This window comes from Cibotium barometz, chromosome 11, assembly GCF_041138505.1.
Source record: "Cibotium barometz isolate CiBa-2024 chromosome 11, ASM4113850v1, whole genome shotgun sequence".
Classification (NCBI taxonomy): domain Eukaryota; kingdom Viridiplantae; phylum Streptophyta; class Polypodiopsida; order Cyatheales; family Cibotiaceae; genus Cibotium; species Cibotium barometz.
The window spans coordinates 38,951,799-38,971,509 of NC_141056.1; the positions used below are offsets into that span (position 1 = coordinate 38,951,799).

Genomic DNA, 19,711 nt, shown 5'->3' on the forward strand with positions numbered 1-19,711 from the left:
AGGTAGAAAAAAGCAAGCCTAATGGAAAAAAGGTGGAAAAAAAGGCACCACCGGCATCAGTGGAAAAAAAAAAGAAAAAATTGGAGATGGTATTGGAATCGGGGCTCTTACCAGACTGGCTGATGCGTGTGCTCTCGTCTCTAAGTGTATAGGGGTGAAATGTAGCATTTCTCATAGAGTGAGAAGGCTCTGAGCCGAAACAGCATTGAACTGAGAGAGAATGATCTTCAACAAGGACCAAGGTGGCCGGACGTTGAACTGAGAGAGAAGGCGATGCACTCTTCTTCATAGGATAAGAACTAAGAGAGAAGGCGGTGCAGGCTTTTAGCGATGCACTCTTCTTCACAGGCTAGGCGTTGAGAGAGAAGGCATCGACGGCTTTCAGCAACGCACTCTTCTCTCTCAGGCTAGGCGCTGAGAGAGAAGGCGATGCCTCTGCAAGCTTTCACAGGCTAGTGAACTGGTAACATCTCTGGCGATCCAAAGCCGGTGAACAAACGAGGCGCTGCCACTCTACTGGATATTTAATGCAATGGAGCGCGCCTCGTAAATTTGCCGAATTCTTGCCGCCATCCTTTGCACGTCCCGCCGTCTGGCCGGCATTTTCCGACAATAGGGAATATAGTTATTCCCTTTCCCAAAATCAATCGGGCCATCGATCCCCTCTGCCCACCCCATGACCCTCTGCCATGTCCCGCCGTCTGGCCGGCATTTTCCGACAATAGGGAATATAGTTATTCCCTTTCCCAAAATCAATCGGGCCATCGATCCCCTATGCCCACCCCATGTGCCATGTCCCGCCGTCTGGCTGGCATTTTTCGGTAATAGGGAATATAGTTATTCCCTTTCCCAGAATCCGTCGATCCCCTCTGCCCGCCCCATGACAGATAGCGCCATGGCCCCGCTCGTGCCGTTTTTGCAGTGTGTATCCAGCCCTAGAAGAAATGCTGCGCGGGTCACACAACTTGTATGATCTCCGCGCTCTCACACACACACACCTGCTTTTCTGCGGGTCACACAACTTGTACGATATCTCTCTCGCGCGCGCTCACACCTGCTTTTCTGCGAGCCCATGATCCCTAGATTTCAGCACTGATCTCAACGTGGGCCAGAGGCGCTCCCGATGAGAGAGAGAGAGAGAGTGCGTGCGCGCCGCACCGTCTGAACATTCTGCTTCTTCATATAACTTTTTCTTTCGTGTCCCGACGGTCTTCTTTAGTGCGCCCTGCGCTGGAAAAACACTCAGGATTGCTCTCAATTTTGTGGATCGCAGCTGTGGGGGATCCTCGTGTAAGGGAAGGAAGACATGGATCTTGCCCGCGCAAAGCCAGAACTTTGACCTTTGGGATTGTAATTGGGGAGCGTGGTAAGGATGCAGTACAGGGCACACGCAGCGCACGGCGGTCCTTCATTTTCGTCTTTTGAGACCGCGGCGCCTCGCAGCAGCAGGCACCCATCAGACCAAGAAGCAGGCTGGAGGCCTTTCCTCATTCTCACCGCCATCACCTTCACTACCTGCCTCTCTGTGTATTTTGGCCTCTCCCACCTCTTCTCGACTTTATATTTTTCCCCAGCTTCAACCAGACTTCTCCCCAGCGAAACCCACATTTCCCAATGCTGCCGCGGCACGGAGCGCCAAGAATTGTGGGGCCGCGTAGTGGAATCTGGTAGCGCCCACCGCTTCAACAGCTCCCAGCACTGCTGCAATGCCTGCAAGGCCATGTGCTCCGATGATGGTCCTTGCCTCTGCAATTCATGGGTCTTCTGTGGAGATTCTAAGAAGTGCAATGACAAGTTTGGTGAGGTTGGCTCTAAATCCTCTAAGCGCGCGCGCGCGTGTGTGAGTGTGTGAGACAGAGAAAGGGAAAGAGAGAGTGAGAGAGAGAGAGATACAGTGCGCATGCATGGTTTTTTTTCCGTGCCGATGGGATATTCGTTCCCCTTCCATCGAGATAGGGAAATCTTGAACGGAACTGAAACGGAAGCAATCACCCATTGGAACGGAACAAGTCTCTACCAGTCAGCCAAACTCTCGCTGCACTCTAAAAACTCCCTCTGTGCTTACTGTCAAAGAAAGAAGGGATCGCATGGTTTATCTAGGATTGCGTAGATCAATTCATGGTTGGATGGAGGATAAAAGGCTGCATGTGCTCTAGAGCTCCATCCGACGGTATAGTATCCCATAAAATCAGCAAGGAATCCTCTCTGGCCGCAAGCAGTGCAAAAGAGAGAGAGAGAGAGAGAGAGAGAGCACACACAGGGTTTATTCACTTTACTAGAAAAGGAGCATCTGTATCAATTGGCCAGCTACTAGCCAACCTATAAAGATAGACGGACTACAATTTTTTTCCGTAGAAAGGTTGGTCCTTAAGCGTGGAGAATAATTGGCAAGAACAGCAGGGGATTGTTTCAAGATAAAGGCTGATAGTGAGGCTTTATAGTTAGTAAGGGTTTTCACTATCTCAACTTAAGGAGGACATCGCATTGCGACATGCTCCATAGGTCCAGCAAGGTAAAAGAAAACTTGTTCCAGACTCTCCTGACCCGTCTTGGATATGGAGGAAAGAGGCTAGAGTTGTGTAAGAGCAGAGGATGCACAACGGGTAGATAGAGCACCTGTGACTCTACAGATCTGTTGGGTATTGGACCTGGCTAACCATGCCTAGAGTTGGTCTAGCCAGCATTGAACAATACATGAACCTTTGACATGTTGGCTCTTCGTTAGCTTGTCTTGCTTAAGCCACACCCGCCGTGAGAGCAAGAAAATAAGCTTTTTTTGGCAAGAAAAGCAAAGAAAATTCGGGAAGAAAATAGTAGATTTCATAGAGATTGAACCATATTGAAACCCGGAAGCACCCACATTTACGACTTTCGTTTGTTCCAATAGCTCCAATCTCAGTCATGTGGAGCATTACCATTGGTAATGATCGCCACTGTTCCAAGATAAGTAGGATGGGATGACACATGCATCAATTCCAACAATGAGATGCACCTGTCATGCCAGGGTTTAGCAAACAACTAGCCCATGCTCTGTCTATGGGATATTCCATGAAGGTGGCAAGCAGTTCTAAGCACCTTCATTAATAGACCTATGTTTTTCCAAGGATAGTGTATCTTTCAGGCTTTTTCATCAAGGCTGTATTGGTATTAGTATGCGCTTATGGTAGCCCTATTAAAGATCTCTTGATTTATAGAATTGACCTTTATGGTCACTTAGGTTTTGAATCATGAAAGAGAACATTGGCTTTTATCGCTCTGCTTTATCGCTCTGCAGTATTGGTACATAATCTAATGCACCTAGAACTTTTACATACCATTCTTTGAGACAAGAGGGTTGGAAGAGTCACATGTCACATGCAGCACTTATGTGAGTGCCACGTGGACATGGTGAGCAAGCTTAAGGGCAAGATCAGAGGCCCGATAGGCACCAATTCAGAAGGCCCATGAGCCTTGTGGACACCCCAAGACCAGGTTCCCAAGCGTGGAAAGAGTTGACACAGTTGGCAGAGCCGGCAATAGTTGGGAGAGTTGGTACACTTGGCAGCCAACCGACCAACCCTATTTAGCCAAACCTATAAGCAAGCAGCAGAAGTCAAAGTCAAAAGCGACAGTGGGTTTGCAGCCCTAAATGAAACTATAAATAAGTGGCAGAAGTCAAAGTCAAGAGCATCAGTGGGTTCGAGTTCTTAGTTCTAGTGCATCTGGCTCTCCGCTTCTATCAAGCAGTCAAGGAGATATGTTAACTTCAAGGAGGGAGATTGGGTATACTTAAGGATCATGAAGCAAAGACTCAAGCAAGTGGGCAAGTGTTGTCCAAAGTTGTCATTCAGGAGTTTTGGTCCTTTTCCCATCACCAAGAAGTTAAGTGATGTCTCCATGCAACTCAGATTGCTAGACAGTTGGACGATGCACGTCGTCTTTCACGTCTCTTGGTTAAAGCCCTTCATTGCAGAATGTTTCGGAACAGCAGCAACCAGAAATGGTTGATGAAGCAGAAGTGATAGAACCCAAGCATATCCTTCTACATTGTTGGAAGCACGGTTATGGACAAGGACTCCACCAATTTTATACCAAGTTCATAGATCGAGGGACCCATGAAGCCATTTGGCCAGATGAAGAATTCTTCCTTGAGTATCCACAGTTATTGGCGGACTACCTTGAAGCCATGAACCTGCCGCCAAGTTAAGCAGGAGGGAATGCCACGTGCACCCATGCACTGTGGTACACGGTGACACACTGGCTCATCAACAATGCAAGAAACATGTACAGAAGTAGTACCTTGATAGGCGATTTTGTTGTACGCCGTGACCCCATTGTGAGCCCCAATCCGGGACATGTCAGGCACGAGCTACGTAGGTTAGTCTTTTAGCCATAGAGGTCTGTCAGGTCAGTCCTCTTAATCCACTTTGGAGAATTCAGCAAGTAGTCCTCATGTATGTACATGTAGATGTCAGCCTTAGGTGTAGAATGCATTAGAAGCATTTTAGTTGCATCCATATAGTAGGGCCCATCCCTAAGGCCAGCCCATGAAGGGCAAGCCTTGCTATGGGAGAATCTCACCATCAGCAAACAACTAGACCTAGTCGGCTGCCTTTATAGGAGCTTGGGCAGTAGTCGGCAGAGCTTGTTGTCAGTCAGCCAGCAGCTCGATACCCCATGACAACATTAAATATTTTAATGCTTATTTTATCTCTGTTGTGGCAGACAAATAGGTCGACAGCAGTTAAGCCAGCTGACCAGCCTTCCCTGGACATATAAAAGGGTGGATTCTGCCATGTTCTAAAATCATCAAACAAAATTCAAGTCTTCATCCTCAATCAAGCATGTGTGCTTAGGCAGCCTGCCTTTGCATACTTCAGCAATCTTTGTGCTCTCAAGCCCCCGACATCCGAAGCTCAGCCTCTTCCCAAAGTTCTCAGAGCACCATCCCTCATTCTCAGGCCGGTGTGTTCTCTTCGAAGATAGCTTCACAGTTGCCTACAACTTATGCATAGTTCCGCCCAGTGTTTGGTCACTTTGTCCTTGCGTTTGGTAGTCAGTTAGTCAGTTTGTCCGCTCAGTCTTGTGGACACAGTTCAGCTTGTATTCAATTCTCTAGAAGAAATAAAGCAAATACTCCTGCTTGTAGGGGGGGGGGGAGGGGGCTTTAGTGGGTAATCGGGACCCCATCTGGTGTGGTCTTGACTACTCTTTCAGTTCATGTATGCTGTTTAAAGGATTGCTAAAGACTCAACCTCTTGGGAGTTTATTCCATGTCTTGTGTTCCTTTCCTTGGACTATGCGCCTTCATCTGGGACTGAATCAGTGTTTAGCCTTGCTGAGCCTAATGCTCTGATACCAATGTCACATGCGGAAGCTATGGGAGTCTTCTTTCAACCCTAAACACCATCTTGGAACATGCTTGATGCAAAACGCATACAGAAGAGAGAGAGAGAGAGAGAGAGAGAGAGAGAGCTGAGTATTCAGTATATTCATAATGTACAAAAAGGTGTACAAGTCTTGCAGTCATAGGCTGCCTCAAAAGGTGTTCCTAACTCGTAAGAGTCTTCATGTAAATCTAATCTACTGACCTAGCCCATGTGGGCTTGAATACCTCTAACAAAGAGCAAGAATAGGCCTTGGGAAGTCCTCATGGACTGGCCGACCTGTGCTGTCGGCAGCTCCTGGACAAAATATTCCAAAAATGTTGCAGCCGACAGGAGTTATTCCCTTTCATGTGCTGGCCCGATGGCCCTCGTGTCCTCCACAAGTTCTTCCCTGCCCACACAAGCAGTACATGCTCCAAATCAGCTATTCCCTTTCATGCGCTGGCCGACAGCCCTCTTGTGTCCTCCACAAGTTCTTCCCTGCCCACACAAGCAGTACATGTTCCAAATCTTGTTCTAGTCTTGTCTTTTTATCTGTTACCCCTCAAGGGTCAGCCTTGGGATCAGCTTGCACATGTCTTGCACATGACATCTTGTTAGCCTATATCATCTCCTGTTGGTGGCTTTCTGGTGTTTACGGGGGCTATTTCTATGCCCAGGCATTCCCCATATTTTCCCCCATTTTTCCCCTATTTTATGGGCCTTTGATGTGGGTTGCCCACCCTTTCATGAAGTTTTTCACCTATTTTCAGGTTGTGTGAGGGACTAGGGAGCAGTTGAGCAGCTCATATAGAAGTATATATATGTGCTGCCCTCTTCCTCACATTCTTTCATTCCTTGATCATTCTTGATCACTTTGGTGAGCACCTTCAGCCCTCTGCTTATGGAGTTCACTCCTCACCTACGGGGTGCTTGTATCCACTCTTTTCTTGAGGATTAGTGCATCAGCGTTTTGCTGTTTTCTCTCATCTCTCTCTTGGAGCTTCAACGTTTTTGTCATTCATCTACATCTTTTCGCTGCCCTTTGACATGGTATGAGAGCCCAACGACGTCTAGACCTAGAATCGCTGATTGGTACTGATTTTCTGTGTTTTCACGCAAACTTATTTCTCTCCTGCCCATGCTCCCTACAAGTGCAAAGAGCAGCTCTTGGTATGTTTTGGTGGCTGCTTTTTTAAGAGGAGGTACATCATGGCACTCATCCAACCCTGGGCGGTTCAGATATCCACTCTTTTGACCTTTTCTTTAGATGCCAAGTTGGATGGCACTAAATACGACATTTGGAAAGTCGTGGTGGAAGCAGTCTTGGAGTCTTATGATCTTTTGGAGTTCATCACTGTCACGTGCATCCCGCACTTGGATGCCACGTAGACATTTCTGTACAGAAGGTGCAGGACCTGGGATGGTGAACTGGTCCCATGTGAGCCCAGTCCGGGACGAGTCAGCCTGGGATCCATCTCAGTCGTCCGAGGTCAAGTGTGCATTGTCCTGCACATGAGTCCAAGGTCAGGTGTGCACTGTCCTGCACATGAAGCAGTGCCAGTCCGCGCTGTGAGTCTCCCTCTGGAATGATGTCGGATGTTCTGTGTATCTGGTTTGCAACTGGATGCCAGGCCTCTGTAGGCATGTAGGTTTGCATGTAGAGATGGGGTCAGCCCATAGGGCTACCCCAGTGAGAAGAACTTGCACTTGCACTTGTAGTGTGGGCATGGGGGAGGTGTAGAACCACCCCCAAGGGGCCAGGAGGGCCCAGGCTGTGCCCACCAGCCATGGCATGGGCTGGAAGGGGCTGTCGGCCAGCTTTCAAGCTGCTGGACAGGCAGCCGACAGGTCTAATACCCTACCCAGCTAGTCGGCCAGGTGTAGGGAGCAGTCCCACACCTCTGCGCAGCATGCCCAGCAGCCAGGATGCTGCCCCAGAAGCATGCGCAGGCTGGACAGTATGGTATATAGTGTGAAAACACTTTATTGGAAAATACCCAGTCGTGGAGCTTTTATTAACTGGCCGACTGGATGCTATGTGGGGTATAAAAGCCCAGCCAAGAACTCAATGATCTCATCTCATAATTCACCAAGTGCTCCAAGCAAACAAGGGCCAGGACAGCCAAGAACATTGCTAAAGCAAAGGGGTGAAGGACTGAAGGTCAAGGGCAGGTTTTCCAGCCAAGAAAAGGTCAAGTACTTTGTATTTGTTTTCAGATTTACATCATTCTAATAAAGCAAATACACCATCCGTGGTGGGGGCCCTACAGAGGGTAATTGGGACCCAATACTGTGTTCTCTCCATCTCTCCTTTCTCTCTCTATTTTCTGCACATCTCCTTTCAGTTTGTGCGTTAATTCCGTCGCGAAAAGAGTGCTGATTTCTGAGTTTTGAAGTACCGATCCTTCTCCGAAGCTTCCGCATATTACAGTGGTATCAGAGCTCACTTCAAGGACAAAGATTCAGCAAAGAAAACCAAAAATTTTTTTCGCTCGTGTGGTTGGTTTTTAGACGCCGGTGGACTACCCCTTTCGGAGTGACTCCTGTCCCTCGAAGGACGGTTGGTTTTTAGCCTCCGGAAGCCTCCGAAAGTCTCCCACACAGCTAGTGGATGGTCAGATTGCGTTCCGGAAAGGAATTGCATTTTCCCGCTATGGCGAGCTTTGGCGACGAGAGAGAATCAGAACCATGGGACCAGAGTGCAGCAGGCAGCCCAGCTAGGGCACCCGGCTTGAGTGTAACAGACATGTTCCAGCAGATGATGCGAGCAATCGCAGACCAGACAACCAAGTTGGATGAGCAGAAGGCGCGGATTTTGGCTCTGGAGGAGCGTTCTCGCTTTCCAGCGTCGCGTTTTCCATCTCCTCCTCCCTCTTCTTCCGTATCCCAGATACCAGATCCTCGTCACACAGGGACCCTCTCGCGGGGTCACAGCTGCAGCCAAGCTCCTTGCTTGAGATGCAGATGCGTGCATTGGAGATTCGACAACGAGAAGACGACGCCATGCGACGAGTGGAACACGAGCGTTACCTCCGAGCTTTGGACGCCAGATTGACACCGGCGGCGCCCTCGAATCATTTTCCCGAGAAAATGAATTTCAGTAAGTATAATGGTAAACTCGATCCCACTACTCTGTATTCATGGTTACATCAATTTGAAGCTTACTTTGCCGCAGTTAGGAAAATAGATACTGACAAAGTGATCTTAGCTAGTTGGTACTTGGAAGGTGAGGCCATTCCTTGGTGGACTCAGTGGGCTCATGCCCACACCAGAGCAGGTATGGCAGCTTATGTGTGGGACGAGTTCGTCCGTGACCTTAAGCAGCGGTTTCTACCGCCCCACTACCTTGAGTGACTCGAAGACGAGTTCAGGGGAGCGCCTCAGGACGCGCAACCAGTCCTTCAGTTTGCCAATAGAATTTCGACCTTGTGTCTGCAATTAGGCTTATCTGATACGGACAAGAAAGGGCAGTTTTTGTATGGCCTGGACACTCAAATCCAATGGGAGGTGCGTATGTTTAGGCCAGCCACCTTTGAGGACGCACTCTCGCTTGCGCAGAGTGCAGAAATGAAACACAATGGGACTTCCCAGCCAGCTTCTCCCAAGGCTAACGCCTCGGGGGGCAAAAGCCAGAACTAGACGGGGTCTTCCCTAGGACAGAGCCCGGGAGCCTCTGGCTCCAAGAACTCGAACAATGCGTCTAAGCTTACTCCAGACCAGAAAGCGGAGGCAGGCAAGACAGGTGGCAAGTTGAGTGCTGAGGAGCTTTCTCAGTACAGGAAGGAGGGTAGATGTTACTTTTGTCACACAAAAGGACATACTTCTCGGGATTGTCCGAAGAAGCCTCCAAAGGCCGCCGCCGCCTCCACAGCTTCCGTGGTGAGCACAGCTCCCACACAGACCCCAGTGGCTACCCCTAGTTCTTCAACCCCCGGTGCTTCAGTTGGAGCAATTATTAGCCGGGAGCTCGAAGATAAGCAGAAGGGCGCCCATGACCAGGAGTATGAGCGCAACGAATTGCTCAAGTCCTTTGGCTACATAGGTGGCCAGAGAGTCGTTGTCTTGTTTGACAGCGGTAGCACGGAGGATGTGGTCACGGAATAGGCCGCTAGGCGTGCCCGTTTCGAGCTGACTCCGGTGGACAAACAGGTTGAGGGTTTTAGCACAGGTATGACTACGAGCGTCAAGTATGAAGCTCTAGGTGCTAAGTTATTGATTCAGGGCATAGAGTTTGTGCGTGACTTTATGGTTGCCCCTCTTGTAGGAGCAGACATAATTTTGGGTATCCAGTGGTTTCACAAGTTGCTTCCTGATGTCAAGTGGGACAAGCACACGTTCCAAATCGATCGGAATGTGTCAAACACCCCGGTGACCATTAAGTGTGAGCCAGGTATTCCAAACTTTCCGCTCATAAGCCACTTGCAGGCTAAGCGAGCAGTCAGGAAAGGCGCACAGTGTACGATGATTTACATCCAGACAGCCCAGACGGTGGCCAGTGCTTCCGAGAAGTACTTGGTTCTCCATGAAAAGTTCCAAAAGATTTTTCTTCGAGACAGTCTCCCTCCCCAGCTCCCCCCGTCCAGACCGGAGGATCACAAGATTGACCTCCTCCCAGGCTCGGAACCCCCGAGCAAGTTTCCGTATCGCCTTTCTAAGGCAATGGAAGCGGAGTTGGACCGCCAACTCCAAGAATTGTTGCAAGCTGGCTTCATCCGCCCCAGCGTGTCGCCATTTGCAGCACCGATCTTGTTTGTCAAGAAGAAAGATGGGTCTTCTCGGTTGTGTGTCGATTATCGTGCACTCAACAAGCTGACTATTAAGAGCAGATTCCCGATGCCTCGAATTGACTATATTCTCGAGAGGCTGAATGGAGCTAAGGTGTTCTCCAAACTGGATTTAAAGAGTGGGTACCACCAGGTACGGATTGTAGAGGGGGACATCCCCAAGACAACCTTCCGTACAGAACGGGCCCACTATGAATTTGTGGTTATGCCGTTTGGATTGACGAACGCCCCAGCTACATTTAACCGCATGATGATGCGTATTTTCCGGGAGTTGATTGGAGTGTGTGTGTTCATATTTCTGGACGACATACTCATATTTTCAGCTACAGTTGAGCAGCATGACATTGATGTGGAGAAAGTCCTTAAGTTGCTGGAAAGCAACGAGCTCTATGTCAATGAAAAGAAGTCAGAATTTTATCTGTTCCAGGTACATTACTTGGGATATATAATTAGTGCTGAAGGCATTCGACTTGATCCGGCTAAAGTGGCCGAGATTGTTAACTGGGAAGTACCTCAGACCGCTTATGACATTAGATCATTTGTGGGTATATGCCAAGCATATTCCACCCACATTGACAAGTTTTCTGATCTCTCGGCAGACCTCACCGATCTGCTAAAGGGAGTGAAAACAAGAAGGCAAAAGATTCGAATGACTCCACGAGCGTTGGAGGCATTCCAGAACCTCAAGGTGGCTTTGTCAGAAGCGCCTTGTTTAGCCCTTGCCTCGTGGGACGAACCATTTCAAGTGATCACCGATGCGAGTAACATCGCAATTGGAGGTGTATTGCAACAGAATGGTCATCCGGTAGCTTACATGTCTCGTAAGTTATTGCCCGCCGAAAAGAACTACTCAGTCTACGATCGTGAACTCCTAGCAGTTATACAGGCCTTGAAACATTGGAAACATTTCCTGTATGGCCGTGACTTCGAGGTTCGCACTGACCATCAGGCATTGCGCTGGATTCAGACGATGCCAAGTGCACAGTGGAGTGATCGACAACACCGCTGGAGTCAGATATTCTAGCAGTTCGGTGGCATGATTGAGTACCTTCCAGGAAAGGCCAATCCAGTGGCCGATGCTTTGAGCAGGAAGGGACAAGTATCTGCGATTCAGACCACTAGACTTGACCTTGTTGGTACAGGACTAGAAGACATGAAGCACACGTACGCGGATTCCGAGGAATTCGGTACTCAGTGGGAACAGGCATTGGATGCCACAGGACCATGCCATTTTCTGATACGCGATGGTTGGCTTTTCTACAAAGGCCGACTATGTGTCATGAAATCATTTCGGGCAGCGCTTCTCCATGATGCCCATGACGCCATTACAGGTGGTCATAGGGGCATGAATTCGACTCTGGAGAAATTAGAACGGCAATACTATTGGCCAAAGATGAGGCGTGATGTGTTTACATATGTACAACGCTGTGACATTTGTCAAAAGGTGAAAGCTCCTCGTGGAAAGAAGATAGGGTTGTTATAGCCTTTGCCAATTCCTGAGGGTCCTTTCCAAGACATTTCAATGGAGTTTGTCACAAATCTGCCTCCCAGTCCGAGTAAGCGTAATACACAGTGTTTAACTATTGTTGACAGGTTCAGCAAATTTGTTATGCTTATTCCTTGCAGGGCCAATGTGACCGCCGAGGATGTTGCCCAGCTATTCATTCGGCATTGGTACCCGATTGGTGGGATTCCTAGGACCATAGTGTCAGACCGAGATGCCAAGTTTACCAGTCATTTTTGGAGGGCATTGTTTGATAATTTTGGTACTAAGTTGAATTTTTCCAGTGCATTCCACCCACAGACAGATGGCCAGACAGAGATATACAACCAGTTGGCCTTTGATGTGCTGAAGTGTTATGTCCACGATCAGCAAGGTAAGTGGGAATCGTTTTTGCCTTTAGTTCAAGCTGTTTTGAATGACTCTTTTTCTTCAGCTATTGGCAAGACTCCATATGAGGCAGCGTTTGGAAGGCCTTTCCAGTCGTTGTTAACCAGGACTTCGTCTTCAGTACCGGAGGCGAACAGAGTGACGGAGTCTTACTAGGAGATCCTAGAGTCCGTTAAAGACAGATTGGCTAAAGCGCAAGAGGCCTACACTCGACAGGCCAATAAAGACCGAAGGGACATGAAGTATTCGGAAGGGGATTGGGTGTATCTTCGGATTATGAAGCAAAGATTGAAGCAGGTGGGCGCAGTTAAAGCTACCTCCGAGTTGGACTATGCACGATGTATTTCATGTCAGTTGGTTAAAGCCATATGCAGGTCCACCCCCTTCAGAGGTCAAAGACGAAGCGGAACCAGACATCATTGATGAAGCAGAAGTAATGGTTCCAGAACAGATCCTTCTGCACCGTTTCAAGCATGGCTCAGGCCGAAGACTACGACAGTTCCTCACGAAGTTTCAGGACCGAGGAACTCATGAAGCGGTATGGCTCGACAAAGAATTTTTCGAAGACTATCCGGCATTATTGACGGATTATTTGGAGGCTATGCAGCTTCCGTCAAGTTAAGCAGAAGGGGATGTCATGTGCATCCCACACTTGGATGCCACGTAGACATTTCTGTACAGAAGGTGCAGGACCTGGGATGGTGAACTGGTCCCATGTGAGCCCAGTCCGGGACGAGTCAGCCTGGGATCCATCTCAGTCGTCCGAGGTCAGGTGTGCATTGTCCTGCACATGAGTCCAAGGTCGGGTGTGCACTGTCCTGCACATGAAGCAGTGCCAGTCCGCGCTGTGAGTCTCCCTCTGGAATGATGTCAGATGTTCTGTGTATCTGGTTTGCAACTGGATGCCAGGCCTCTGTAGGCATGTAGGTTTGCATGTAGAGATGGGGTCAGCCCATAGGGCTACCCCAGTGAGAAGAACTTGCACTTGCACTTGTAGTGTGGGCATGGGGGAGGTGTAGAACCACCCCCAAGGGGCCAGGAGGGCCCAGGCTGTGCCCACCAGCCATGGCATGGGCTGGAAGGGGCTGTCGGCCAGCTTTCAAGCTGCTGGACAGGCAGCCGACAGGTCTAATACCCTACCCAGCTAGTCGGCTAGGTGTAGGGAGCAGTCCCACACCTCTGCGCAACATGCCCAGCAGCCAGGATGCTGCCCCAGAAGCATGCGCAGGCTGGACAGTATGGTATATAGTGTGAAAACACTTTATTGGAAAATACCCAGTCGTGGAGCTTTTATTAACTGGCCGACTGGATGCTATGTGGGGTATAAAAGCCCAGCCAAGAACTCAATGATCTCATCTCATAATTCACCAAGTGCTCCAAGCAAACAAGGGCCAGGACAGCCAAGAACATTGCTAAAGCAAAGGGGTGAAGGACTGAAGGTCAAGGGCAGGTTTTCCAGCCAAGAAAAGGTCAAGTACTTTGTATTTGTTTTCAGATTTACATCATTCTAATAAAGCAAATACACCATCCGTGGTGGGGGCCCTACAGAGGGTAATTGGGACCCAATACTGTGTTCTCTCCATCTCTCCTTTCTCTCTCTATTTTCTGCACATCTCCTTTCAGTTTGTGCGTTAATTCCGTCGCGAGAAGAGTGCTGATTTCTGAGTTTTGAAGTACCGATCCTTCTCCGAAGCTTCCGCATATTACAATCACTCGACTAGTCGTGCGACGCAATCCGTGTCACAAAATTCCTCATTGCTGCTGTTTACTACTGTTCGTGTGTGGCATATGGAGCTTGACATGACATACATGTATGGCTTGTGGAGCCTGACAGGGTGTGTTTATATGGCATATGGAGCTTGACATGACATGACCTTAATTTTATATTTGGATGACTTGTCTTGTTTGCCTGGATAATGCCTAAGATTATTGCCTGTGTTGTTCTTGGGACCGGGGACGCCTGGGTACCTTTTGGACGTGTATGTACACACCTGTTTTGGACTGATAGGTGGTCTACATGTGTTTTATAGGTGGTAAGTGTCCGTGAAAACTCAATTTACAGATTTATGATTTCACATACTAATATTTATGGATGCAAGTCCACACTCACTTATAAGTGAAAGGACAAACTTATAAGTTGTACACATTGGGCAGGACTATTTTAATACATGTGGCGGCCAAAGGATGGGCTCCGGACAATTTATGGGCTGATTGCTTGTAGGCGCCCCATCCTGGACCTAAAAAGCACATGCTTGAGATACTTTTGGAGGACAAGCTCTATTAATGGAGAGAAGTCGCGTTTAGGGCAGATCGCATACTTTTTTGGTGCATAGAGGAGTTGGCCGACCTGATCTGGAGCTGTCCACTGCTAGCCGTCAAGTTCGGTATCATCCAAGTGGCTGGTCGACTGTTTTTGGAGCTCTCCTTTGTGCTGGCTGGTTGCTAACAAAAACTGCTGGTCGACCTCTTTTGGCGGAGACTATGTGTTGGCCGACTCTTTTTGGCAAGAGGGATTGGCTGATTGACTGCTGCAAGGAGCTCTGAGGGCTGGTCAACTCTTGGTTCAGCCTCTTTGTTGCTGGTCGATTTGCTCTATGGGCTTGGCAGGGTTGAAGATGGCTTGTTCTGGGCTGATGTGGGAATGCTGTGGGCTGTCCATGGTTGTCCTGCATGTGCTCTAAGCCGAGAAAGCTCTCATGTTCTGTGAACGAACACTAAATTGAGCATAATTTTTCTTTTGTTTCCATCTTGTACTGGACGAATCTGGTGCTAGCTAGTTGTCATGACTCAATGCAAAATGAAAGAAAGAATGCTTTGTATCCTTTGTAATAATTATTCTTTCTTCTATGTTTTTCATGTTTTCCTTTGAATTTAGATAAGCACGAAAATCCATTCATTTGGATAGATTTGTGCATAGGAGCTGGCTACTGGTGAGTGGCCATAGGTCATGGTGGGTCCACGTAGTGGACTAGAACATGGATAGTGCACACTTCCACCTATATGACTTGATTGGGCGCATATGGCTAGAACTCAAGCATACCAAGGTCAAGCTCGCACACAGAAAGGATTGATGCCTGGGAGTGGGGGCTAGATCCGCTAGGACAGACAGTTACAATTGATAAGATGGCATGACCAATTAAAGTCTACGTTAGAGTGATTGCTTGATTTTCATTTTACAGGAGTTAGATGCATCAGATTGAAAAACCATTACTGTTTTGTGAATGTGGACGGAAAGAGCTTTCATTTGACTCCCATATTGGGGGGAGCTGAGGCTGAGTCAGGTCTCGAAGCTTTTGTATATGAGTGTGGTGTGAAATATGGAGCCTTATGCTTATGGTAGACCTTGCAGTAGGGAACACCCCTCTCAACATGTATGGGAAATGTGAGATCAAGAAGGCTCTTGGTTTGCTGGAGATGATGCTTCTAGGGCAGTGTTTCCTAGTATTGTGGGTCTTTCTCGGTGCACTGGTGTTATGGTGGGCATGGGACAGAGAGATGGATATGTTGGTGATGAGGTCCAATCTAAGTGGGCAATATTGACCTTGAAATATCCTAATGAGCATAGTATCGTAACCAACTGGGATGACATGGAAAGAATTTGGGATCATATATTTTTTTTTAATAAGCTTCGAGTTGCTTCTAAAGAGCATCCAGTCTTGCTCACTGAAGCTCCTCTCAATCCAAAGCTAATCGAGAGAAGATGACTCAAATCAACCTCACGCCAGCTACGTATGTTGCTATCCTTGTGTGGCGGCCTACGTGGAGATACCCAAATTTATAAGTACAACCCCTACCTCTCCCTCAACGCTTCCACATGATGTAAGTGCTCCATCTTCCACCTTTTCCCATGTTGTCCATTATTGCAGCAAGTCTGTAAATGAGGTTTTAGCTCTCTTATTACTCCAACTTCAGTTTTATAAAGTCTCTTTTCCCTTAATCTTTGGATCAAGTACAAAGTTGCAGCCATTGTACAACTCTACTCTCTCTCCCATTCGGGCTTCTCACTATCTATGTATTGTAAGAAAATGCATTTGCATACTTGCTTGTTTTTGTATGTTCATTAGCATAGACTTTTATAGGGTTTGTGAGAGTGAAAATTACTTCTTCTTCACTCTCAGGTTGATTGTAACTGAACTCAATCCTAAAGTACTTGGATTGAGTAGAAATAAATTCCCATCTTGGGGGGGGGTTGCCAATCTTCAACCCTCAATCTAGCTCCATCATATGTCTCTCAACTTTACTTTCAATATGTATTGCTATCTTATGCACATGTGTTGTAATTAATTTGACTATTGAGTTATTTGAAGTTAGTTTTGTTATTCATCTATGCATACCACGTTGTACGGGGCGCTTACACTAGTGGACAATCCTTGGGCACCTGCAAGGTTGTATCTGAAGCAGACTCCTTTTTGGTAATCTAACCATAGGGTGGAGGGGGGGGGGGGGGGGGGGGGGGGGGGGGCGGAAGGTGGGGGAGGGGGTTAGCCCATCTTCTGTCCCCTAGTGTGGTGTACTGTGAGTGATCATCTTCTTTTTCTTATCTGGCATGTTTATGTGTTTGGTTAGTATTTATGATTGATAAGTTTTTCGTGTTAGTAGCCGCCTTTCCGTTACGTTGGTATCAGAGCCTTGCTTTCTACAAAGCTCATGCCAGACATGATGCTGGATATGGCTATAAGGAGTCATTATCCGTGAAAGAAGGTTGGGATTCTGAGGTAGCTCGTCTTATTGTCGCGCTCCGAAAGGGGTTATCTTTGGTTTAAGCGGCAGTGAGCGTGTGGAAAGACTTCATGGTCCTCTTGTCTGTGTAGGGGCATTGTTGCACCCTTGCAGTCTATTCAGTATCATTCTTGGAAAGCTGGTAGGGAGCAATTCTTTTCTTTCTGAAGACTCTGGTAAATACATCATGGCTAGCCATTCAGATCAATCTATGAAGGATTCTATCACTCGCATTCACCGCATGTGGGAAGAGGATAGAGAGAGGGACAAAGCCGGGGCTTTGGTAGGTGACGATCCAAGTTAACTACTAGGGTTGAAGATTAGCAAGATCTTGATGCTTTGATGAATGAGCTTGACGATCCAAGTTAACTACTAGGGTTGAAGATTAGCAAGATCTTGATGCTTTGATGAATGAGCTTGAAGATCTCCGTGCTTTGCAAAGGGACCCGGATGTAAAATGAGAAGGCATGTAGCCCGAGGGAATGTTGTACAAGGGCATGCAGCCCGAGGGAATGATGTATATCGACATGCAGCCCGAGCAGATGAAGAAGGGTTTTCAGCCCATATGAGAGATGCGGAAGATCTAAATGCATTGTCGGTGATATCTCCACCTAGGTATGTTCCTGCTCCCAGAGTTCCATCCAGAGCGGAGGATTTTGCATGGGAAAACATCCCTAGATCTAGGCATCGTCGCCATCATAGACATGTCAAAGGAGATGATGAACAAGTGCGACGGGATGCTCGGCACAGCAAGAAGGCCAAAGAATTCAAATTGGGGGACAAGGACATCAAATTCGAGAGCTATAATGAAAAGCTGGACACCACTAAGGCACTTGCATTCATAAGGCAATTTGAAATAGCCTTCTGCACTGAGGATTCCACAGAGAAATCTATGCTCAGGCATGTGGGAATGCATCTTAAAGAGACTGCGAGTGATTGGTGGATGGCAAAGCTCTTAGACAGAACCGCTGCTCGTACTTGGAGTAATTTTAAGGAACAATTCTATGATCAATTTCTTCCTCCCCACTTTGAAAAAGATGTACGGAAGGAATGTGATTGGCTAACACAGGATAAAGGTGAGTTTGTTTCTTCATATGTCTCAAAATGTTGGCGGATTCTTCTCAAGGTCACACCTTTCATGATGATTAGTGTCATGTGCATGTTTGCCCATGGACATATCCTGAAGCTAGTCCAGAAGGGGGCAGCCACGAAAAGATGTAAGAAAATCAGAATTTAGGAGCATGCTGCTGTTTTGGCTAGTGTGGACTAGGAGGAGGACAAGAAGGATGCTGTCGGCTGCATGGAAGGGTCTGTCGGCTGAACCAAAGTGCTGTCGGCTGTCCCAGAGGGAAGGCGGCTGCAGGCGCATCAATATCTATGAATTAGGGATCAGTCGGCTGGCCGACTGCTGCAACCGCCTCAATATCTATGAATCAGGGACCAGTCGGCTGGCCGACCAGCAGCGGCCAGCACTCCAAGAGTTCAAGGGCCTATAAATAGGCATGTTTGCTCATAGTCAAGATCATTCACTCCACTAGGGAGTGGGTCGAGTATTAGGATTATTTTGGGTGATCCACCTTTTCATGGAAGGCAGCCTATGGCTGTAGAACCTAGGTACCTTTTTGTACCATATGAATATACTGAACTTCCAGCTATCTCTCTCTCTCTCTCCTCTCTCTTCTGTTTGCGTTTTTGCATCAGCATGTTCTAAGTAGGACTGAAAGAAGACTCTCAGAGCTTCCGCGTGTTACATTGATATCAGAGCATCAAGCTCAACAAGGCTAAACCCTGATTCAGTCCCATATAATGGTGTACAAGTCCAAGGTACAGGAAAGTGCACGGGTATGAAGCCCAAGGCAAGGAACACAAGATTGAGAAGAGCTCCCAAGAGGTTTGTTGGTGGTTTCCACAAAGCCAGAGGGGATGGCAGTCTTGTGAGCCAGATAGGTTTTCGGGCAACAGTCCCAAGGGAGGGTGATCCTCCAAGGGGTGGAGTGAGAGTGCCAGACTCATTTCTCAGGAATGAAGACCAAGACGGTGTTCAGAGTTCTGTGAGCCCCAAGTCACTGAAGTGGTGAGAAAACTCCAGTATCTGATCACGCAAAACTTCCTCTACAGAGTTGCAATCGCATGCTGTGTCTGGGGCAACACTGAGAGGAAAGGAGAAGGCCACCATGCTGCTCACCACTGAAGGAGAATGAGATGGATGGCACACCACGCATACTCGCAAGGGCGCGACCGGTGTCTCGAACGGGCCAGCATCCAGCTGGAGACACCTGAAGAAACCGTAATCCACTGGGAGCCCCATCACTCGCGGGGGTCCCCCAGGGGAGGCTGGAGAGAACTCTGTGGCGGGCGAAGCTAGGATCGCCATCTCCACCGGCCCGGAGTGGCGGTGGAACAGTCGCTGAACTGAACTCTGGCCTACCCAGCTGCGCTGCCCTGGGGCAGTGGGTGGTCTGGAGGAGTATCCTGGAGAGGCCGAGGGAGGGATGGTGGCTCGCGGAGAGGAGGGGGGAGAGCGGGGAGAGGATGGAGAGGCATATGCCAGAGGAGAGGTGTCAGGGGGGGCCGCCGGGGGAGGCGGGAGGGGGGGGGCTGGGGGGGGAGAGGGGGGGGTGGAAGGAGTGCTCTCCGAGTGAGGGGAAGAGGGGCCGGGGGTCGCGGAGTGCGGCCCGGGATCCTCAGGAATCTGCTCTCCAGAAAGACAAGGGAGGAGGATCGTCTTCGGGAGGGACTCCGGTGACGGAACCACAACACGAATGGCCGGGAGTCCTGCTGCCCGAGCTATCACTGAAGCCGCTGTCTGAGGCGTCTCCACCACCTGCCCGAACGCCTTGCCAATGGATGACAAGAGGGGCAAGTACTCCCTGCGGAGTCCAGGAAAGCAGATAGTGATGGGGAAACCTGTCGCGCCTGCTAACGGGTCAGAAGCGGGGTCGAAACCGTGAGTCCATCGCGCCAAGAAC

The 19,711-nt window shown here is 48.6% G+C and overlaps 1 protein-coding gene across 2 annotated transcripts in view; it reads left to right on the plus strand.

Annotated features, from left to right (window-relative positions):
* Positions 1-946: 946 nt before the first annotated feature.
* The window catches only part of LOC147634157 (uncharacterized), a 59,952-nt gene continuing 41,187 nt past the window's right edge, over positions 947-19,711 (plus strand). For both annotated transcript variants that reach the window (XM_086805304.1, XM_086805306.1), the window contains exon 1: positions 947-1,804. In XM_086805304.1, coding sequence (XP_086661430.1) covers positions 1,373-1,804 — 432 coding nt within the window. In that variant the 5' untranslated portion in view covers positions 947-1,372. The remainder of the gene's footprint in view (positions 1,805-19,711) is intronic.